General features: G+C 42.1%; 1 protein-coding gene across 1 annotated transcript in view; it reads right to left on the bottom strand.

Moving 5' to 3' along the window:
* LOC146817928 (uncharacterized) overlaps positions 1-24,669 on the bottom strand; it is a 126,018-nt gene that overhangs the window by 54,024 nt on the left and 47,325 nt on the right. The window contains exons 2-3 of the mRNA XM_085609711.1: positions 8,964-9,091; positions 8,694-8,816 (exon numbers count right to left, since the gene is read on the bottom strand). Coding sequence (XP_085465837.1) covers positions 8,694-8,816; positions 8,964-9,091 — 251 coding nt within the window. The remainder of the gene's footprint in view (positions 1-8,693; positions 8,817-8,963; positions 9,092-24,669) is intronic.

The raw sequence follows: 24,669 nt of genomic DNA, 5'->3' as shown, positions 1-24,669 counted from the left end.
TCGGACTTCGAGGGGCTGGCCTGCGAATGCACTTGATGTGGCGGGGTGTTTCCTTGGCCTCTGCGCGAGGCCTTGTCTCCACCTGCCACTAGTGTGCCCATTGCCTTGGGTCCCCCCGCACCGCTATATTGTGGTCTCTGGTGAGGCGCTGGTCTGCGGTGCCGGTGCCCCTACGACTCTTGATCGGCGGTCCCCTTCGGTGTCCGTGACCACATGGGGGCAAGGGGGGCCCCGAGGGGCGTAAGACTAAGGCCTCCCTCCGCGGGGGACCGGTCCAGGCCAACAACATGGACCGCTACACTCAGGGCAGAGGGTCCCCTGGAGCGACCGCCCCCCCCCCGGATGCCGTCGGTGGTGGCACGACCGTCTCTCCGGAGCTTTCCCTGCAGGACATCATGGGCGCCATTGATGGCATCAGGGAAACCATCGCCACGCAATACGAGGCCCTGGCCCGTAAAATCGACACGGTGGCAATTGATGTCACCCTAATTCGGGCAGATCTCTCCAAAACTAACGAGAGGGTTCAGGCTCTCGATGTGCGGACCTCCACCCTTGGTACGGATGTGTCGGACCTGCAGGCCGCGCTTGGTGACATTAAGGCGGTCAACGATCGGATGGCCCGGCGGCTGGAGGACTTCGAGGGACGGGCCCGACGCAACAACATCCGTGTCATAGGCGTACCGGAGTCCTCCGACAGCCGCCCGGTTGACCTCCTGGTCGAGGACCTCATCCTCCAACAGTTGGCCCCTGCAGGCCTAAGTAAGTTCTTTGCTGTGGAGCGGGCCCATCGAGTTCCGGGCGGTCGGCCACGGCCGGGGGCCCCCCCGAGGCCTATCGTGGCCAAACTGTTCCACTATAGAGACCGAGATGCGATTCTGCAGGCCTCACGGGTCCACGGCCCGGTTCGTCATGAGAACTCATCCATTAACTTTTATCCGGACTTTACCCAACTTGTTCAGAAACAGCGGATGGGATTCCAGGGGGTGAAGCGTCGTCTCCGTGAACTGGCCCTAAAGTACTCTATGCTCTACCCTGCAAAACTCCGAGTGGAACATGAGGATCGGACTGCCTTTTTTGACTCTCCTGGGGCCGTGAGTGACTGGCTGGACTCGCTGCCGGACAGAGGTGACCGTCCCGGGCCCTCTGCAGGCGCCGAAGGTGACGGGTCCCCTTTGGAGTGACTTTTGGTCCTTGATTTTGCCATTTTGCATTGTTCAGCTGGGTTTTACTTCTTTTGTTCATTTTGTTTCACTAGGACCTGTGTGGGGGGCGGGCGGGGACGGGTCCCTTTCCTCCTCCGGGGTCTTTTCGTATAATGGGGTTAGTAGGGCGACAGGCACACTGCAAGTTGGGGGGGTTTTCTGGCCCGCAGGGGTGCAGGGTGGGGGGAGTTGGATTTGGGGGGGGGGTTGGGGGGAGGGAGGGGTTGTTTTGCTGTGTGTTTTTTGTTCGTAGAGCGAGGTATTGATTTTTATCCAGATTCGGGAACTGTGCTACTGACTGGGGGGCCTTTGATCTATTGGAGGGGATGGGGGGGGACGGGTTGAGACTGATGTCATGGAACGTCAATGGGTTGGGGGATCGTATCAAACGGGGGGTAGTACTGCAGTATTTGCGTCGTTTGACTCCTGATGTGGTGTTTATCCAGGAGACGCATCTGGTTGGCAATGTTTGCCATGCAATGAACAGGGGGGATACCGCCTCGTGGCCCATTCTGGTTTCACAACTGGTTCCAGGGGGGCGGGCATTCTCCTGCGATCCTCACTTCCGTTGGATATCACTAGGGTAATCTCGGATGACAGAGGGCGCTATGTGTGTCTGACTGGGAGGTGGGAGGGGCAGCCCCTTTCCCTGGTCTCAGTTTACGTCCCCCCGGGCCTCCAGAACTCCACCTTCGCTGACTTGGGTCGAATGCTGCTTGAACTTCCGGAAGGTCTTTTGTTTATGGGCGGGGACTTTAATTCGGTGGTTTCGGGTGACCTGAATCGTCACCCACCCAGGGCCCTCCCCGCTGCCCAGGCATGGCTTGGTGGCCTGCTGGAGACCTTCGGCCTGGTGGATAGTTGGAGATTAATGCATCCGACCCAATGTCAGTACACCTTTCACTCTGGGGCGCATGGGAGTCTTTCTAGGTTAGACTATTTCCTTATGCCCGCGGCACAGACTGGTCGGATTCGAGAGGTTAGGCACCTAGCGCGGGGTATTTCCGATCATTCCCCGCTGTGGCTGCTCTTTGACACCGAGCCGCGGTCAGCAGGGCGGATTGCTCCTATCAACCCGTGGTACCTGCGAGACCCTATGACTCGCGACAGCCTGGTTAAGGCTATGGACCAATACTTCCTTGAAAACGAGGGGTCGGTGTCGTCCGCAATGTCCTTGTGGGAAGCCTTTAAAACCGTAATCCGCGGACACGCCCTCTCCCAGATAGTGGTGGCTAAGAAGCTCAAGAGTGAGGCAGTGGTGAAGTTGGAGACTGACATTTCGGGGCTGGAGTCGGCCTTGGAGACGGGTGTCACTCCGGACGGGCTCCATGCCCTCAGCCTGAAACAGTTTGAATACAGGTCTCTTGTCACTGACGCTGCCAAAACGATGTATAGGGAGCAGCAGGGTCGATTGTATGAGGCCGGGGACAAGGCGGGAAAGTTGATTGCGTGGCTGGATAAGAAGGAGAGAGTGAATCGTGTGGTCCCGGTGCTGTGTGTCTCGGATGGAGTGTGTGTGACTGAGCCTGGTGAGATTGTGGAATGTTTCGCTGACCACCTCCGGGCCGTGTACTCCCCGGTGACTGATAGGGATGAAGAAGACTCTTGCCTTCTGCTTAGGGATATTGCTTTGCCCGGCCTGTCCGCCGAAGACCGTGAGCAGCTGGACGCCCCCTTGTCTGTAGATGAAATTGCAACTGCGATTCGGTCCCTTCGTTCGGGCAAGGCGATGGGTCCCAACGGGCTGCCTATTGAATTATATAAGTTGCGCCCGGATAAACTCGCGCCCTTCCTCCGTCGTATGTTTCAGGAGTCCCTTGAGGCAGGCTCCCTTCCTGACGACCAGCGTCTGGCTACGATAGTCGTGATCCCCAAGGACGGTAAGCCACGAGATCGCTGTGCCTCCTACAGGCCTATTTCACTGCTAAATGCAGAGCCTAAAATCCTGGCTAAAGTCCTTGCCAATCGTTTGTTGAGCGTCATTTGCGATTTGATTCATCCTGATCAATGCGGCTTCATCCCTCACCGTAACACCGCTCTTAACTTGCGGCGTCTTCACGGCGCCCTCGCCAGGGCGGAGTACCTCTCCGAACCAGCCGTGCTGGTTTCTTTAGACGCCACGATGGCCTTTGATACCATCGAGTGGCCATTCCTCTGGGCTGTCTTGACCAAATTCGGCTTTGGGGAGGGATTTCTTGGCTGGGTGAAGCTTCTTTACACGGGACCCATGGCTCAGGTGGTAGTTAATGGGCGGGTCTCTCGGCCCTTCGCTCTCGGTAGGGGTACGAGGCAGGGGTGCCCGTTGTCCCCTCTGCTCTTTGCTCTTGCCTTGGAGCCGCTCGCCGCTTGGCTCCGCTGGGAGCCCTCGATCAGAGGGATCCGGTGGGCCCCGGGCTTCGAGGATCGGGTCTCGTTGTATGCGGACGATATTCTCCTGTATCTCACCTCGCCGCGGCAGTCGCTTAATGTTCTCTTTGATGTTCTGACTTCCTTTGGGAGAAATTCGGGTCTAACGATCAACTGGTCTAAATCCTGTGTCTATCCTATCTCCGGTGACCCTCCTCTCTTGCCGCCTCGGCTTCCGATCCAATTATCTCTGTCCGGCTTTAAATACTTGGGAATATACGTCTCGATGGACCCGGTGGCTCGCTATGAGCAGAATCTCCTGCTTCCACTTCGGCGTCTGAGGGAGGACACGGCTCGGTGGTGTAAGCTGCCCTTGTCCCCGCTGGGTCGGGCAGCACTGTTTAAAATGATGTCCCTTCCCAGATTCCTCTATGCACTTCAGAACTCCTTCGATGTTATTCCTGTGTCCTACTTTCGGGAGGAGGAGAGCCTGCAGAGAAGACTGGTGTGGGACGGACGGGCGCGTATCGCTCTGGCAAAGCTTACTCTCCCCTGGTACGACGGGGGCATCGCGCTTCCCGACATTCGCAGGTATTATTGGGCCTCACAGCTATCGGCCATTAACCATGCCACGTATGCGCCTGGCTTGAATCCGGCGTATGAGATGGATAAATTCCTGCTTCCCGGCGGAAACTATAACAGGGCACTTTACTCCAGCTCGGCTGGACGGACCCTTACGGGCCCTACTAAGATTGCGGTACGGATCTGGAAGGCGGCCAATGTAGCCTTGGGCTGGAGTGAGCGATTAACATGTGCCACTCCTCTGTTTGCCTCCGACCGCCTGGGAAGCCTCTGGACAACGAAGGGGTTTGAACGTTGGGACACGATTGGTATTAGTAGAGTGGGAGACTTATGGATTAAGGGTGCGGTTAAAACATTCGCGGCGCTCCAGAGCGAATACGAACTTACGGAAAGGGAGTTCTTCCGCTACGCCCAGATTCGGCACGCCCTGCTCTCTGTTTTTGGGGAGGGGACCAAGATCCCGGCTTCTTCGCCCCTCGAGGACCGCATACTCGATGGTCATGTCCCCGACAGTACTATCTCATTAATTTATAAAAAACTTATCAATAATCGGGCTGACCTCTTGGTGCGCCTCCGGGAGGCGTGGACGGGGGATGGGGTGGAACTGGACGACGAGGACTGGCAGTCCGCACTGTCGTCCCCCAAGGAAGTGGCCATTCCAGCCCGTCTCCGCCTGGTCCAACTCAAGATTCTCCACCGGGTGTATGTGACGGGTCCCCGTTTGGTCTCGATGGGATTTTCTGAAGACGGGCTCTGTAAGCGGGGATGTGGACTCAGAGCCACCTTTCTCCATATCCTTTGGGAGTGTCGCGAGGTGGCGGAATACTGGCGCCGGGTGCACGTGGTCATGGGACAAGTCACCGGGGTTGCGCTGCTGCCGGAGGTGCGTCGCTGTGTCCTGAATGTGTGGGAGCCCAATGATTATAACGCGGCTCAGACTCGGTGGGCGGCCCTGGGGAACATGATTGCCAAGAGAGATATAGCGCAGCTTTGGGGTTCCCAGCGGCCTCCCACCGTGTCCGTATGGAAGGAGAACATGGACTGGTGCATGTTCAGGGAGAAGACGGTGTATGTGGCTCGTGGTAAACCGGGGGCATGGGGTAGAATCTGGGGGCAATGGAACGCGTATCGTGGGGGTATCTGTATTCCCCCCCTAGTGGACACCGATATTGCTTTGTCCCCCTGACCCTTGATGGTTCCTTGCGACTTTTGGAATAACCGAATATAGACGTTCCTCTCCCGTGACCCCCCCCCGACCTATCAGTACTCCTTTCTCCTGATAGCTATTTGAAGGTCTAAGTAGAGTCCCCCGGATGTAGCCTGACCCATATCTTTTGCCCTTACGCCTCGCCTTTTGTTTTTATTTGTTATTTATGTTAAACCTAGGTATCCTGCTTCCTTAGGACTATCCGGAGCCATGTACGGGGCTGGGCCCCGGGAGTCGACTACTGCCTTAACATCTGTATGATCCTGCTGAATCTAGCGGCCGGCCCTGGTGGTTGTAGGCCCATGCTTGTAATTGATTTATTGTTCAATAAAATTTTCAAAAAAAAAAAAAAAAAAAAAAAAATTATGTTAAATGTTTTATAAAATGTTCAAAATCTTTGCAGTAACAAATTAAACTATGAATAAAAAAAAAGATCTAAACATTTTTATTTCTTAATTTAGAAACTTGTCATATGTATGTAAAAATGTTATAAAAATGTTTTTAATTTATATTGTTGAAATGAATATTAAAACATGACATATATTATTCTTATTAAAAATAGTAAATAGATAATGCTGGATAATAAACCATAATAATTAACTATTCTAACTCCAATCCTACGTAAGTCAGGGTAAATGGTGGATAGTAAACCATTATAATTAACTATTCTAACTCCAAACAAAACATAAGTCAAGGAAAGTGCTGGATTGTAAACCATAATAATTTACTAATCTAACTCCAATCCAACTTAAGTCAGGGAAGGTGCTGGATTGTAAACCATAATAATTTACTATTCTAACTCCAATCCAACATAACTCAGGGAAAGTGCTGGATAGTAAACCATAATAAATTACTATTCTAACTCCAAACATAACATAACTCAGGGAAAGTGCTGGATAGTAAACCATAATAAATTATTATTCTAACTCCAATCCAACATAAGTCAGGGAAAGTGCTGGATAGTAAACCATAATAAATTACTATTCTAACTCCAAACATAACATAAGTCAGGGAGAGTGCTGGATAGTAAACCATAATAAATTACTATTCTAACTCCAATCCAACATAAGTCAGGGAAAGTGCTGGATTGTAAACCATAATAATTTACTATTCTAACTCCAATCCAACATAAGTCAGGGAAAGTGCTGGATTGTAAACCATAATAATTTACTATTCAAACTCCAATCCAACATAAGTCAGGGAAAGTGCTGGATAGTAAACCATAATAAATTACTATTCTAACTCCAAACATAACATAAGTCAGGGAAAGTGCTGGATAGTAAACCATAATAAATTACTATTCTAACTCCAAACATAACATAACTCAGGGAAAGTGCTGGATAGTAAACCATAATAAATTACTATTCAAACTCCAATCCAACATAAGTCAGGGAAACTGCTGGATAGTAAACCATAATAAATTACTATTCTAACTCCAAACATAACATAACTCAGGGAAAGTGCTGGATAGTAAACCATAATAAATTACTATTCAAACTCCAATCCAACATAAGTCAGGGAAAGTGCTGGATAGTAAACCATAATAAATTACTATTCTAACTCCAAACATAACATAAGTCAGAGAGAGTGCTGGATAGTAAACCATAATAAATTACTATTCAAACTCCAATCCAACATAAGTCAGAGAAAGTGCTGGATAGTAAACCATAATAATTTACTATTCTAACTCCAAACATAACATAAGTCAGGGAAAGTGCTGGATAGTAAACCATAATAAATTACTATTCTAATTCCAATCCAACATAAGTCAGGGAAAGTGCTGGATAGTAAACCATAACAAATTACTATTCTAACTCCAATCCAACATAAGTCAGGAAATGTGCAGGTTAGTAAACAATATAAATTTTTCTATCTAAATTATTTTGTATACCCTATTACCCTATAATACCAAAATAACGCTTCTTCAATATTAATTTAATATTTTTATTAATATTAAAAAATAAATTTCATGTAAAATTTAAAATTTCGAAGTTAAATTTTGATTTCATGATAAATTTCTAATTTATTAATATTTTATACACTTTTAAAACAAGACATTTTTAATTTACTACCCACCCTAATCCCCTATAATACCAAAAACCCGCTCCTAAAATTTTTTTTCGAAGTTTAAAATTTAATTACAAATTTAATTTGGTGAACAATTCGAAATTTCTAATTAAAATTTCGATTTCTTAATTATTTTCTAATATTTTTATATTTTAGAAATTTTGTAAAAACCAAATTTTAAATTACTACCCACCCTTATCCCCTATAATACCAATAACCCGCTCCTAAAACTTTTTTTTTGGAATTTTAAAATTTAATTACAAATTTAATTTCGTGAACAAATTGAAATTTCTAATTAAAATTTCGATTTCTTAATTATTTTCTAATATTTTTATATTTTATAATTTTTTTAAAAACAAAATTTTAAATTACTACCCACCCTTATCCCCTATAATACCAATAACCCGCTACTAAAATTTTAACAATTCTTTTGTAGAAAATATTTTTTAACACATATTATTACTAGTAGGAGTTTTGTAAGTTTTTAAAAAACATAATACATATTTTTTTAGAAATTTTATAACAACTTATATTTTTCTGTCGATATTATATAAAACGACATTTTGATCAACGATATTCTGTTCATCGATATTTTTTCTTGACGATATTTTTGTCATTCTCAAGAAACGATATTTTTTACAAAGATATTTTCTATTACGATATTTTTCACAGTCGATATTCTTACAACGATATTAATGCTAGTCGATATTTTCCCGTCGATATTCTATCTTTATACCCCCTGGCACTTGTTCTTTTTTTCAAAAAGTAAGCACTGCTCCTTAAAACTGTTTATAGCCGGACACTAAATATAGGAATACTAATTATTACTGGTAAGGAATGTTGTTACAATTCGTTGACAATGGTTATGTTCTTACTATCAAGTACAAAAGTTTAATTCTGACAAGCTGTTCAATGAGAAATGAACCTGAGATCTAGCCCAGGGAGCAGAAGGGTTTATAAAGGTTGATTTTGGCACTTTCTGTGGGACTTTTACTTGAAGCATGGACCAATGTGAAGACCAACACTACCAAGTATTTTATTGGAAATTTATGAAAATTGTGTTTGTCATCTAAATGTAATGTGGACAATGGGCTTGTGGGGTAGACAGAATTGCTTGGAGTTTCTCTATTTCCCAATAAAGTACTACAGTTGAAGAACCAAGAATTATACTAGAAACATGCTTATATTTGTTTATATGTCTACATTCTCTTAAGTACATGCTAGAAAACAAATGTTGCTAGACACTTTTGACTATCTTTACATTTTATAATTTGCTTCAGGCAACTTACCGGTTGCTGCAGCAACTTTGTGGTTGCTCTCAAGATGCAGACACTTGTCTCAAACAGAACAGTCTCACGCCGGAGGATGAGGAGAAGGGTCTCCATGACTGCTACCAATTGCTCCCCTACGAGCTGAGATAGGAAAGAAATATGGCTTTACACATCACTTCTGCTCCCAAGTGTTAAGAAGCCCAGTGTCTCTGTGGCCCCACTGCCACCCCTCACCCTCTAACTTAGGGAGGATTTAGGACAGGGCTGCATTCCTATGGGCAGACTTACTATCGCAGAACGCTCCAAATATCCACAGCATGCAGTTGCAGTTTTATCCGGGTAGCACGCAGCACAATAATCTAGAACTCTCAGGATGGTGGGTCTGTCCATTTCCTTCAGATACTTTATCTTAGGAACTGTGGCAAATTTTAGAAAAAATGGACATGCTGAATATTGAAGTCAGACTGTCTGGGTTCTTAAAAATGTCAACAATCAAACCCACTCACGCTGTCAAATCACCCCAAATGCAAGGTTGAATCTGAAATCTAGTAAGGGTACAGTCTTGACAGGAAACCTGCCAGCTGTCCAGTTGGTGGAGTCTTTCAACTTGGCCCCTTACCCCAGTGGAGATAGCCCAACATATTTATAAATCCCCAAATTGATTGCCAGGGATCTCTTTCTACAGTGCATCTGCCAGTGCACTGATGTACTAGTCACAACTGAATGTCAATCAGGCACCAAGTGAATGTCAATCAGGCACCTTTTGTTTTCCGCAAACAAACTTCTGAATCATGAGCTTGTTTGAGAAAAACAAAAAAGCATTGCTCTGATATTCAAGGATATTCCTCTCTGTTCATCAGGTCATGATTTCCCCTGCCTTGCCCAGCCATGGCTCACAGACACTGAATATTTTGCTTAGATTTTCACTAAATCCATATTGCTGCTTGAAGAACTTTCAACTGCTAAGAAGAGAAGGGAAGATAGATTTGATGTACAGCTTGTAGTGTAAGAGCTATATTAATTTGCAATGTACAAGGCATGCCACACTACAGGCTAAACCCTAAACGAAAAGGGCCTTAAGGCAAAGCAACAAATTCTAAAATCAGAGGATGGGGAGTCTGGAAGAAATCCAGTCAAACAGCCAGGTAAGTGAGGAGAACATATATTACTGAGAAGTTGTGACATGATGATACTGTAACACAGATAGACTGGCCAACAGAAAGCTTACAAGATGGATCATGCAGGAGAGGATTTAGGTCACCAGTACCTAGATAAACGTTCCCAGAATAGCGTTTCCCGAACTCTGGGTCGCGACCCACTGGTGGGTTGTGAGACGGTTTTTGGTGGGTCGCGAGAAAGTTGCTTTTCAATTCTATATTTATCTTGTCACATCTGCTGTGCTTCAAAGACAGAGGTTAAATGTCATGCTCTGTCTTCTGACAAATTGCTGCTTATGTTTTTGTGTAAATAGTTTTATTGTTTTCAAAAATGCAGGTACATACAGAGTAATAGCTGACATGGACTTTGACTCAGTATAGTTTTGACACATTATTACTGCTGGTATCCATCTGTTCATATCGATACAAAGCAGAGTTGTCTGAACATGAATTGGGGGAACATGGGAGATGGTGGAGTGGGGAAGAAAGTGGAGTGCAAGGAGGGGAAGGAGAGAAAAAGGTAGCCAGCAGCTCCAACAGTAAACCCTGTTGTTCACCCTACAGCTTTAAGGACTACATACAGCCAAGGCAAACCCCAATTTAGAGATTCCCTACCCCTTATGTACCCATGGACAACTCAGGTTTACCACATACAATCGTAAATCAGGGGACCCAATCAGTGAGCCCGTTTATGATTTACATATGGAGAGCTTGTAGGCGCTTTCCCCGCTGGCGTACAGTTAAAAAGAGCTGTACCACACAATTATTAGCTATCCCCAACTGCTATACCTGTCACAGTCGGGTCGCAGAAACAGTAATCACCGATGAGAAAAGAAGGACTACTTTGACTGTACCACAGTCACATAACAGAGTTTAGCACTGTGGTAGTGAGCAACATCCAAACTCCTGTAGAGCACCTCTCAGTGAACTTGTGACACAAGCCTCCTGCACAGGAATTCATACAGGGTCAGACAAAACGAAAAAAAGGATGACACATGGTTACTGCACCAGGGACTTTCAGTCTTACACCCGACATGGGGCCCCGTGAACCCCTCTCAAGACATTGCCATTGACTACTGCTAGAGCAGAGTTTTCTGTTTGAAAATTAACTGGGTTTTGAAGCTTTGGCATGTCTATTTGTTATATTAATTTATTAATTATTAATTTATTAATTATTTGTCTTGTGTAAGTGTTTATATTAATCAATCCGTTTGTTTTAACAAGAGAGAATTACACGTGGGTACGCATAGGTGTGCTGTTTAACAATTATGTGCATGTTTTCCTGTTTAAACGTTGCTATGTGCTGTTTATTTTGAGCACAAAACGCTTTTCGAATTAATGCTTTTCTATGTTGCAAGAGCTAGATAATTACATACACATAAGGGTATTAGTGGGGTTAACACTGTTTAATCACTATGCTGTGGTAACGTTGTTTTTGTCTCTTTTAATTAAGATGGTCTATTGTGGCCTATGGTGGCCTAAACAAAAATGGCCGATATGTTAAGCCTGGCCTCGAGTAGAAAACTGTGACGAGAGAGATCCCTGCTGGATATGGTCCTGAAGTCAGCTGACCACAGTCCTTGCTTGCCTGGTTAAAACTTTCCGTGAGGACAGCAGCAGTTTTGGGTGATCTCCAAGTGAAATGAAACGTCCTTGGCAGCCTTGGGAAACAAAGGAGCTTTAAAGAAAGACTCTGAACCATGATCTCATTGCCGAGGAAATGTGGAATTCACAAGATACAGTTGTGTTTCTTGGTTCCTGTTCCGTTTTGTTTATTTTGTGATTTTTCCTGAGCGGAGATTTTCGAATGTAGCGATGTTACATCCTTTCCTTCTCGCTCTGCTCAGCGGTTCAGCGGACGTTATAATTTTTTATGAATCTTTCCTTTGTTCGATTTACTATAAGAATTGTTAGCCTAGAGAGGGCTTTTGCCACTTGCCATTTGCCTTTGCCGCGTACCGAATCTGCGTTGATGAGGATCGTTGCTGAGAGGACTGCGTCTTGAGAGACTTTACCGAGAGACTTGTCCTGACCCGTTCTGACATTTAGCTAGAATAGGTAACTATGAGAAAAATGATTTATTCTGATTTACTTTCTTTGACTAATTTAGATAAAGTACCATACTTTTGAATACGGTGTTGGTTATTATTTCTTGTCAATTATTGAGTACTATGTTTTGATTATTATGGTATAGATTGTTTAGATTATGTTTCAGGGCAGTTACAATAACCAGGTCTTATCGACCTCGATATAGATGCAGGGTGTTTAGGAGTTTTCTTTCCACAGGTTCAGTGCTGGTAGAGTATTTGAGCGTATGTTAGTGAAATGGGCCCTAGTGTGTGATGAGTGTATGTGCGTGTAACTGTGAAATTACTCTATCCGTGGAAGTAAGGATAATATATTCACCCTGATCTCTATCACTACCACCCAGCAGGGAAAATTACCCTTTTGCACAGGTTAAGACTACGGGAGGTTTCTCTATTTAAGCATTGTTAATTCACTTGGTTTATCCAGTTATGATTAAATTCCTTTTCCTTGATAGGCGGAGAAGGACAATAAAATAAAATAGCGTATGTTGGTGATTCCTTTCTTTGTCTTTATAAAATGTGTGGAGGTTCCATTTTGCAAGCTGTCATTCTGTTTATTGCTTCTCAGTTTCTTTTAAAATATACTTTATATTGACAGTTTCTATAATGGTATACTAAGGGAGAGGGGAGGCTGATTGTATCATCCTGACCAGTTGTCTCAATTAAGCTGACCACTGGCCTCTACAGCCATTGAATATTGTTTCTGAAGAAGGGACAGGAGTCTTAATTTTGGACTAAAATGTAAATGTCTGAAAGCATCAGTGTTATTGGGCCTCACAAACAGATTATAGGTTTGCACAACTGTTCATAGGATAATCAAACTCAATACATTTCACATAGCAACATTTTTTAGAAAGCTTGTAGGATGACCCCTTACTTCCATCACGGAGCTTGTAGGATCGACGGCCGCAGCAGAATCTCTGCAAATGAAACGTGAGGGAAAAAAACCAGTTTTTGTTGTTTCTAATTAACTGTTACATAGCTCACAATCTGGCATTAGCGTGTTACTACTGCTCCTTTCACTCGTCTAAACTACGAATTTAATCCTTTTTCTGCACCTCATTCGATGCTTTGAGAAGATATTTCCCATACTCTGGAATCGGCAATGGCTCCCAATGCGATTCAAGCCAACTATTAAAACTTATAAGGCGTAATCCTATACATTGACTGAACAATCCCACATAATCTAGCCCCAGATAGGTGACCAGGTGAAGGAGGCACATTAGAGCACAGTGAGACAAACTACGGGGCCAACCAGAAAATCGCCCCTCAAATTTCAGAGAATCAAACATGCCCTGCCAGACCCCAAATCAGACACACTATTAAAATACAACCGTCAACTACCAAACACAATCAACCATGCCTAGGTGGACCCAAACTCTTCACCGTCGTAGAGAAGCTACCAGGCCTAGAGAGATGTTTATGAGTAACCAAAAATAAAACATCCAAGTGGGACAGAAAGTTGGTCTGCTCTACCAGCAATGTCTGTTTAACACAGGTGAATCATGTTACTGACAATGAGAAGGTGAGATAAACGTGCACGGGTACCTTTGAGGAGGTAAAACAGATTCTGCATCAAGAATCTAGGGCCTCATTTATGATGCCCCTTGCGCCGCTGGAACGTCACTTTTTGTGACGTTCCATGGCGCAGGAGCCTGCTCCATATTTACGAGGCAGCACTAAGGCACTTCTTTTGGCTTAATGCTGCATCATAAATATTGTTCCCTTTAATGCACTTTTTTGCGTTAAATGGGCGTGCAATGGGTGTTGCTGGGGGCATTCCCAGCAACACCCATGGCTTTTTGACACTCGCCCAGATTTATGAGAAATCGCAAATCTGAGCCAGCGCCAAAAACTTAATCCGGGAGGCATAAGGGAGGCACAACTAGGAGAAATATCTTTATTTCTCCTCGATTCCCCTTTTTCTATGTTTGCTGTAGAATGCAGCACACATAGAAGAGGAAAAAGCCTCTTGTGATTGTTTATGTGCATGAAGGTTTCCCTTACTGCACAAAAATAATCATCTCCGCAACGCAGGCACTCTTGCACCGTGGTGCAAAGGTGCCTGCGTTGGTGCACGGCAGCCCATCACGCGTCGGTGCTGGGGAAAAGGGCAGGAATGCTCAGTATCTGATAGATACGGTGCATTCCTGCCCTTTTCTTATGCTTAGGGCAACGCAGCAGGAAGGCCTGCTGTGCTGCCCTACGGCAAAGCCTCATAAATGAGGCCCCTAGTTCTTCTTGAAAAAAAAGCCAATATCAGACATAAAACTATCTAGAAGTGACTGCCAAAACAACAACCTCATCAATCAATCCCCTAATTCAAAGGAATACCACTGAACCAGGGAGAATATCAGGACCATATAGATACCACAAAGAGTGGGCTGTTTCTACCAAGGAACAGGAGATAAGCACTGACTCCCCTTTCCAACTATAAAATGCTCATATTCTAAACAATAAATTGACACTGACTCACCCAAGGCATCTCGAAATAATATGAAAGGGATTCGTCTGTGGGTGCCTGGAGAAGACAGGTGGACCAGTCAGGGTCTACAGAAAACTGAAAACAAAACAGTCTGAATGAAATACAACAGCCGATACATTTAGGAACACATTTCGATTTATGAAGTGTCGGGTGCTGTTTCACCCCACTCTCTGGTCATGCTACCCCGCCCTCCACCCAAGACACAGTCCATCACTCCTAGAAAGTAAATACAGCTAGCCAAACTAACATTAATACAAAAATAAAAGAAACCATCTAAAAAATGTTTTACTTCGTGTGAATGATAGAAAAGGGAGAGGGGGCGAGGCAGAGGGAAAGGGAAAGGGAAAGTGCTCAATAAATACTTATCACTCTAATCCAGGGGCTCTGCTGAAAGTTTGCCCTCATCCCAATGGGAATAATACTGTCCCCATGTCCAGACAACTGCACAACTAACGGTTAGTGCCAGCTGACCAATAGTTATGGGGTGCTTAGCATTTTGCCTTCATCCCTGAATGGGAAGGCTTAGCTCCCTCACTACCCACTAGTGAGAGCAAGAGATAGAGAGTGAGAGAGAGCGAGAGAGAGAGAGAGAGAGAGAGAGTGAGTGTGTCTGTGTGTGTGTGTGATATCTACATTTTTGGGTTGTGTGATTTGTGTGCGAGTAGCACCTAGAGCCCCTTCTCCTCTGAATTTAAACTTTAAAATTTAACTAACAGCCTGGCTCCATGGGAAATTATATTTGCAAGCTTGACTGCCCGAGCAATGCTTTTAGTAGCAGTATATTAACTTCAGATCAATTATATTGGAAGCCTTACTTCCCATAGTTTAAGACTCCTCGCCTTAAATCAAGAGTAATGGATAACATTAATCTTTTTGGGCTACCTTAACTCCATTTGAAGAAAACTTCCTCCCATAAAAGTACACCACCATATGTCATGGCGGTAGAATCATGAATGGAGAGAGAACTCCTGCAAAGATTTCCGCTGGGGCGGACAATATAAATATAGGGGCAAAACAAACAGTCAGCCGAACACGAAGGAAGTAACAACAAACAGAGACATTGACAACACAGTTATCAATCTTACTAACATGGCTTTAGATAAAGATGAACAGAAGATGTTATACTTGGGTCTTACATTCTGTACGAAAACTAACTTTATGTCCAGACCCGCGTAGACATTTTCCAATTTGTCAGGAAACTTAAGTTGCAAAAATACTTTTACAATGTTACGAAGAACACCAAAGAGAATGGGGAATTGAGCCACACCACTACAAGTCCATCAGATGAGGATAAGACTCTTCTTCAAGATATGAATGAACTACAACATGGTGAACAAACAATCAGAATTTCACCCACACAGTTAGCATCAACAATGGGCATTGATATCTATGGCAGCATGTGTACCCCCTATAAGCCGAAATCTGTGTTTCTACCCATCATCCCAAGAGATGGGCTAGATATCGTCGCAGAAAATGTGATTAAAGATCTCAAAAAATTGGCAATCCAATCCAGCAAAGACTTTACACGAAGTGACTATAATCGCAGATCACAATATACGAATTTAATTAACCAAATTAAAGAACGGCAGGATATTGTAGTGCGGTGGTCCGACAAAGGGGGCAACGTGGTACTCTGGCCATTGGATATGTACAACAAAGAGGCACAAAAATAACTTCAAGAAAGAGAGTGCTATTGTCGAATAAGCCCTACGAGTATACAAGGAATAAAAGAAAAATGTCATACTGTACTTTATGAATGGAGAGGTGTAGGACTGATTTCCAAGCAAGAACTGGACTTTTTGAAAACTGATTATCCCATTACACCGCAATTGTATCTTATACCTAAGATACATAAGTCTGCAAGTAATCCCCCTGGAAGACCGATAATTGCTGCCATAGGGAGACTATTCAAGAACACTTCTAGATATATAGACTTCTTTCTACAACAATATGTTTGTGAACTCCCCTCATATATCAGGGATATGGGAGGCTTACTGAAAAAGATCTACAATGTTGCATGGAATAATCAATATGTTCTCATAACATAACATGTGTATTTGTAAAGCGCACGTATCACCCAAGGGTCTCAAGGCGCTGAATAACAGATGTATATTCTTACCCAACTCAATGGTACTCATTTTATCGACCTCAGATGGATGAAAAGCTGAGTGGAACCGCCGGGATTAGAACCTGTGACCATGAGGTCAAACACAGGCCCCTACAGTGGATGCATTAGTCCACTGCGCCACCAGACCCGGATAATGCTTGATGTTAATGCACTCTATACGAGTATCAGGCATAGGGATGGTTTAAAAGCCCTAGCATACTATCTAGGCAAAAGACCGATGCATCTATACCAGCATACACAAATGTTACTCCGAACGGCTGAATGGTGCCTTTTTTTTTTTTGCAGAGTTTTATATAGCGCAAACTTGACCCGTATCCAATCAGGTATAAGAACGCTTTACATAGCACCAGTTACGTTACATGAGGACACATTCATATTTTGTTAGGCACAGGGAGATTAAGTGATTTGCCCAGAATCATAGGATGTTCAGCGTCATAACCAAGACTCGAACCCAGTTCCCCAGGTCCGAGGTCAAGCGCTCTAGCCGTTCGGCCAACTCCTCTCCCTTGACAATAACAACTTTATTTTTAATCAACTTACGTATAAGCAACTGCAAGGCACAGCCATGGGTACCTGCTTTGCCCCCAGCTTTGCGAATCTGCATATTGGCTGGTGGGAGGAGCTATTACTCATGACTATTTTCAGTAGGGAAATGTCTGAAAATGTCATTCTGTATGTTAGGTATATTGATGACCTGTTTTTTCTCTGACAGGGGTCTAAGGAATCGGTGTGCAGATTTGCATCAGAGCTAAATACCAACAATTTGAATCTATCATTCACCTGCAACACCAGCATAGATACTATACATTTTCTTGATTTGGAGATATTTGTGGAAAATGAGAAGCTGCACTCTAGAACATACAGAAATCCTATTTAAGGCAACTCCATTTTACATGCTAGTAGTTTCCACCCTACTAAATTCAAGGAAAGCATTCCCTATGCTGAGTGCCTTCGAATGAAGATCAACTGCAGCACTGCAGAGAGTCGGAGGGGAGCCACTAATGACCTTTGCTTGAGCCTTGAATCACATGGTTATAGTTTAGAAACACTTAGGATAGCCCAAAATAAGACCTCACACATTAAGAGAGAAGACTTGTTGTTTGGTCAGACCAACAGCAAAAGGAAGAATAAGACCACTCTAGAAGGTACCCCACAACTCATCACTGGCTACAACGCATACCACACTAATCGCAGCAAAATACTCTATAAAAATTGGCAGATCGTTAGAAGCGATCCTGTTATTGGCTCTAACATCGCCAGAGTCCCTCCTATATCTTTCAGGAGAGCAAAATCAATGCGTAATGAATTAGTATGCAACTCACCTGTGATCAAAAAAGGCACTGACTGGTTGAGGACACATAGGAGCTTCCAAAGGTGTTCTAAATGCAAAGCATGCTGTCATGGCGTCAACACCAAGATGGTAGAAACACCTTTCAGACAAACACCTTTCGGAATTCGAGTGAGTTACACTTGCAAAAGTGATTTTGCAGTGTATATTCTTCAATGCACCTGCAATAAAAAGTACGTGGGGAGTACCATACAGCCCGTACATGTAAGAATTTTAAAACACCTCAGGGCGATCACCAATGATGACCCCAGTTACCCAGTTGCTAGACACATCAATCTGTGCCACGGTGCAAATGCGAAAGACCTATCGTATTTCGTGATTGATACTGTTCCCAGGAACCTACGGGGAGGCAATGGACAACTGGCACTCAGGAGGCTGGAATCTAGATACATCCTCCTGATGAACGTCAAGATTCCGTTTGGGCGTACCGTGGTTACATATGTACCCCTCCAGATGAGCCTGAGGGCGAGGGTCCCCCCTCACCATAACCTCCTCCTCTCATCCTTCTTTATATTGTATGATTTGTCCTGTTGTTCACGCTGTCAGTGTTTTGATGGAACTGTACCCACACTGTATATCTTGCATAAAGTCAATAAAAAGAGTTTAAAAAAAAAAAAGATTCCGTTTGGGATGAATGCTGATGAAGCACTATCAGTACATATATAAGCAACTGCTGTCTTTTCCCCCTCTCTCACTAGACACTCCCGGGTCTATGGAACATTACACTTTGATTTAAGTTTTGTCACTAGGGCAACCCGCATCATATGATCTATTGCTAATTTGTTTATCTATTTTTGAGTTGGGTACCTACACCGTTTTTTAGTTTATTTGTATTGGTGAATCACTTCAAAAGCCCACTGCAGCTGTACCTTCGTGTCCCTCATAGGCACTGTAGAAAGTCCACTATGGCTTGCAGTTATTGTAGCACAGCACGCATTGAGGGCCCTTTAGAATATCAGTTTTGTGTACTGGCAATAATTTAGCCTCGATCACATACTTTAAGATCATTCTTTAAACCAAGGCTACATGTACGGATTTTGTCAGAATAATTATCTATTTACATTTTAAGCTTTGGTATTTCTGATCGCAGAGTTACCAATTAAGTGCCATCACCGAGGCAACCACAATTCGAGATATCGCACTACTCAATACTGATGCGCTTTGTCTGAATTTGTATATACATCGATTGTTGTGGCTTTGACGTACAGACTGATGTGAAGTCTTTCTTCTCAGTGTATTGCAATGAGTTATTGCTTTTTTCAAAAAAGAAATAATTGTTTTTGTTACACTACCTGTGCATATATGGAAGAACTCTATAACAGTTTTGTTAATTTCTTTATGTTATTTCACTTAATCGTGTTCAACTTCAATGTCCATTCTAAAACATGGTTGCTGTGACAACCTGCTGAGTGACTTTTTGTATATAACAATGTAATCTCATGGCCCCCGATGTTGTGAGCAAGGCGGCTTGCCGTCGAAACGTGTCAAGGCTTTTTGTTTGGATTAAAATTCCCGTGTCAAATCTCCACGGAGTCAGCGCCTGTTATTTTGCTGTTAACAGGATCGGTGCTGTATACATATATATATATGTGTATATATATATATATGTGTATATATATATATATATATATATATATATATATATATATATATATATATTCACTGAAAAAACCATAGGTTTCACACATGTTATAGTTAGCTGGACATTTCACTCGTGAAAAACCAATGAAACTCCCCCGTTATAGTTAGTTCAGCTAACTATAACTCGCGCCCCCGCAATGCACTGCTGATGACGTCACATATTACATCACTCATGACATGGTCAGTACCATCACTCATGACATCACTGATGACATCTCAAATGACATCACTGATGACATCATCCAGTGAATGTGTGTTTTTCTGAAAATTAAATATGTTTTATATATGTATATCTCAAGGTCGATGGAAGATTAAATGGGTATATAAGAGTCTAAATGGATGATTTGTTTTTGAAAAATTGATTGTATAACTGACTGATTAAGTGTATCTTAGTGAATACATGGCTTAGTGAGTAATGTTTAAATATGTAAATATCTTTATCAGTCTCTCACTTTGTGTATAAGTGGCTGCATGGGTTGGTGAGTAGCTACATGGGTGTTTATATAGGTTATTAGTTGGTTTTTTTAGTATCAGTGTGAGTGTGTGTATGGTTCGGTGGGGGGTATTACGTAGTGCATAGGTGCATGAATGAGTGACTCACTGTTTGTATGTGTTGAAGACAGCATGTCTGCAGGTCTGTATGAGTGGATGAGTGTGTGCATGGGTGTGTTAGTGAGTGAATGACTGTCTCAATAGTGTCTCTATGAGTAACTACATATGTTTTAAACTAGTATATGTGACTATTGGTGTATATAACTGAGTATATGTGAGAGTGAGAGATTGAAAGAGTTCCTGTTTGAATAAGTATGTGTTTCTATAAGTGATTGTTTAAAAGACTAAGTATGTGTAAGTTCCCGTAGAAGTAAGTGTGGTGGTGTGTGTATAACTGTATATGCAAGTAAATGTATGTTTGTTTCTTTATTTTCATGAGTGACTATGTGTGTCAGTAACTCTGTGGATGTGAGGCATTGTGTAACAGGATGTATAGGTGTATGAGTACATATGATGAGTGAGTACATGTATGAGTGACTGTACAGGACTGTTGGTGAATGTGTGGATGTGTATGTGGATCTTAGAATTACTGAAGAGGTTGTTGTAACTGGTATTGGTATGTCCATTTTTTTGAACATTTTAGTCTCTATTTTTGAATGTTTGTATCAAAGGTTATATTAGGGTGAGAGGAGGTCTGCCACTCTGTCACAAGGATGATGTCATAAGTGATGTCATTTGAGATGTCATCAGTGATGTCATGAGTGATGTCACTGACCATGTCATGAGTGATGTAATATGTGACGTCATCAGCAGTGCATTGCGGGGGCGCGAGTTATAGTTAGCTGAACTAACTATAACGGGGGAATTTCATTGGTTTTTCACGAGTGAAATGTCCAGCTAACTATGACATGTGTGAAACCTATGGTTTTTTCAGTGAATTTGCAAGGTTTTTTAAATGCTAATTCCTAACTATAACGTGTGTGAAACCTTTGGTTTTTTCAGTTAATTTGTACGGTTTTTTAAATGCTAATTTTTTAATTATTTAATTAAAAAAAAAAATTATATTAAAAATAAAATTCCTATGTATTCATTTATATATTATCTGTATCTTTTTATTTGTTTTTGCTTTTTTTTAAAAAATTTCAATTAGGATAAAGTTGAACATTTTTTTTAATTTTTGCAATTAATTTTTCTCCACTTTTTTTTTAATATAAATTCTTGGAGTGCGCGCTCTGAGCGCGCTCCTAGTACAATTTCGTAAGTTTTTTATGAATACCGTCGTACGTTATTTACGTACGCATATATACGTCATAGTGCGCGCTGGGAGCGCGCACCCAGTACGTATGCGTACGTACGTACGCATGCGTGCGTGCGTCCTACGTGCTCCACGCGGTTTACTTCCGCATACGCTAAAATTACGCGCAATAACGGTCGCGTATACGCGTGTTCAACGTATGCGCGCTACGTACGCGCATATGACGTATGCACATGCACACCTACGCGTTCGCGCATACGTAATCACGAGGTGCGCGCCCGGAGCTTGCGCAGTGCGCGCACCTCGGGTATATGCATAATAAAACAACACTTCTTATTGGTTATCATTACTTTCAGTTTCTGATTGTTTCAACACCACACCCAATCCCCTCATGGCAAGTCATGTGATCAAGAATCATCACTTTTGATTGGTTTGAAGTACTTTCAGTTCCAGATTCTTCCCAAACCACACCTACTCCCCTCATTATTAGTTCTGATTCCTTTGGAGAAGGAGCTATTCTGTTGTTGAGAGACAATGGCTGAACAGCAACCATCTTCAGACAGTGACCAGGACACTCTTGAGAGGCAGAGGAGCAGGAAGCAGAAAGACAGCTTTATATGGCAGTTTTTCACTTTTCCAGAGGGACAAGAAAAGGTAAATGCACCTAAAGTTACATGTGTACTTTGTCAAAAAGTCTTGTCACGTGGGAATCCTAACAAGAAGTATTCTTTTAGCATTCACACTATGTTGAGGCATGTTGACAAAATGCATCCAGTGACTTTTCGTCGAGCTTCTGGAGCAAACCCTCCACCTGCTCAACCGACGACATCTGCAGCAGCTCAGCCGAGCACATCTTCGGCAGCTCAGCCGAGCACTTCTTCTGCAGTGGTGCCTTTGCCTTCTTCCACACCTCTTTTTGGACCACCTTGTTTTGTGAGGTTGTCCACACGCTGCACTGATTGCGGTAAACTTATTTCTGTGTGTGAGACCAGTCTTGATCTCATTCAGAGAAAATTTGATGCCCATGACTGCAGTAGGCCATAGATGTTTTTTCTTTTTTTTCGTTTTTCTCTTCCTATTTCCCTCCATTAACTCAAGGGCTCTTTTAAGAGCCACTTATAAACTTAACCCCAAAAAATTTTTGGGGGGATTTTTTTTAAAAAATTTTTTTGGGGTGCGCGCACCCTGCGCTCACCCAAGGTTTTTTAAAAACATTTTTTTATTTTTTTTTAAATTTAATGTACAAAAAGAGGTGAAGAAATGGAAGCATGAAAAGGGAGGATTGAGTAATACTAATATTTGTCACTTATTTTTTTAAAAAAATAACTTTTTTATAAAAAAAAATTTTAAGTATTTTGCAAGGGAACAGAATTTTTTTTTAATTTTTTCTTTCCAGTTCTGCAAAAAAAGAAAAAAAGTATTAATATTCAATCATACATTACAAAAAGCATTACATGTTTTTACATATTTTACAAAGCAATTTTTTGCCCTTTTTTTGCTGTTTTCAGAATTTTTTATTTTTCACTTAAAATAGTGAAAACAATTGTATTCATCATTTAACAGCGGGCAAAAAAAAAACAATCTGAAAGATTGCTTAAAAAAAGCCCTAAAACTTTCCTCACTAAAATATACCTTGTTAGAAATTTTACATATATATTACAAGTACTTCTCTAGATGAATAAAAATTTTCTAGACAAACCGTCTTTAAACCTTGTCGCAAAAGCACACATGCCAAAATAATTTCTGTCAAAGGAGTCCACAATTGTTTTTATTACTTTTCCTTTAGGCCAAATAGTAATTTTAAAATCCTTTTTAAGTGATATCTTCAATTATAATCCTTTAAAATTACAAAAAATGCTTTGTTCAGATGCAGTTTTTAGTTTTCAAAATTTAGGTTTCAGAAAAATTAAATAAGAATTGGGTAAATCATAAGGCAAACGTTGCTTGAAAATCAATTGGGAATCATTACACAGTGTCCAGCCTTTTTCACATTTAAGATAAACTGTGTAATGCCCAGAAGTTACAGTAGGTCCTTCATGAAAAATTATTGCAACTGTAACAAAAGTTTTTCCAGAAATTGATAATTGCTGTCCTGTAAACTTCTTTATTAAAATTTCCAATTTTGAACCATCAGCTCTACAACGTTGCATCATTAAAATTACATACTGACCATATTTCTGTAAAAATAATGTGGAAAACATGTCTGATTTACAGTCAGAACATTCCATGTTGTGATTGGCATCTTTAACTAATTTACTAAAAGTCACTGATTTACTTTGTGGTAATGGTAAAAATATGAACCTTTCTGAATCAACATTACTACTACATGTGTTCATACAGTTTTCACAGCAATGTTCCCATTTGTAAGAGACACCAAATAAGTTTTCTACTTCTACTCCTTCATCTTCTAGTACACTCAAAATATATATTAAGAATTCCTGTGCATCTTGCTGGACATTTTCTTTAAACTGTGTAGAACCACAACATACATCTAAAAGATTTCTAACATCAGTAGCACTTTCTATTTCAGTTTTATCAGTACTCAGCTTCTCATAAAGGAGACTCAGCAGAGAACACAATCTTTTTCCATGATTTACTATTATCTGTTCTAGCAACTTTTTAAGATAAAATACAACATTCAGCACTACATTTGCATAGCAGTTGACACCAGAGCTATTTTCAAAATGGCAACCAACAACCTCTTCAACACTGTCCTTTTTCTTTTTCCTTGCTATCACATCACTGTCCTTTTTTTTTTGTTCTGTTCATCCACATTACAGATATTCTCAAATCTCCTTTTCCGACAAACAACATGTTTTTCAATCACAGGATACTGACCTAAATGAGGAGCATAGGTTCTTCTTAATCTATTATACTCCTTTACACAGTTTGTATCAGCACTAACTTTTGAGTCATCAAAGTCTATCATAAATAAACCAGATAATGTTTTCACTCGTGACAAAGCAACATATGCCATACCTTCTTTGAACACAGTAGAACCAATGTTTACAAAAGCACTATCTACAGTCAATCCTTGAGACTTGTGAATAGTTACAGCATATGCTAGAGAAAACGGAAATTGCTTCCTACGCACATATAAGTCTTTCACAAGCATGAAACGAACTGAACAACGACAAATGTCTTTAACTTCTTCTATCTGATCAAATTTTATTTTTAAACATTCAATTCCTTCTTTTTTCTGATAATTAATAAAACCCACAACTCTTCCCATAGCTCCATTCACTAAACCTTTTTCTACATCCAAATTTCTCCTTAAAATCACTCGACAATTCATGCAAACATATAGATTTTTTTCTAATCCAGCTGTTTTGGAAATGTTCTTCTCTAGTGAATCCAATTTATTTTTCAGTTTGCCTGTTAATGTAAAAGTAATTCTTTCA

This window comes from Triturus cristatus, chromosome 6, assembly GCF_964204655.1.
Source record: "Triturus cristatus chromosome 6, aTriCri1.1, whole genome shotgun sequence".
In the NCBI taxonomy this organism is placed as follows: Eukaryota; Metazoa; Chordata; class Amphibia; order Caudata; family Salamandridae; genus Triturus; species Triturus cristatus.
The sequence above is the reverse complement of the archived record's forward strand: the minus strand, read 5'-3'. Positions and strand labels throughout refer to the sequence as shown.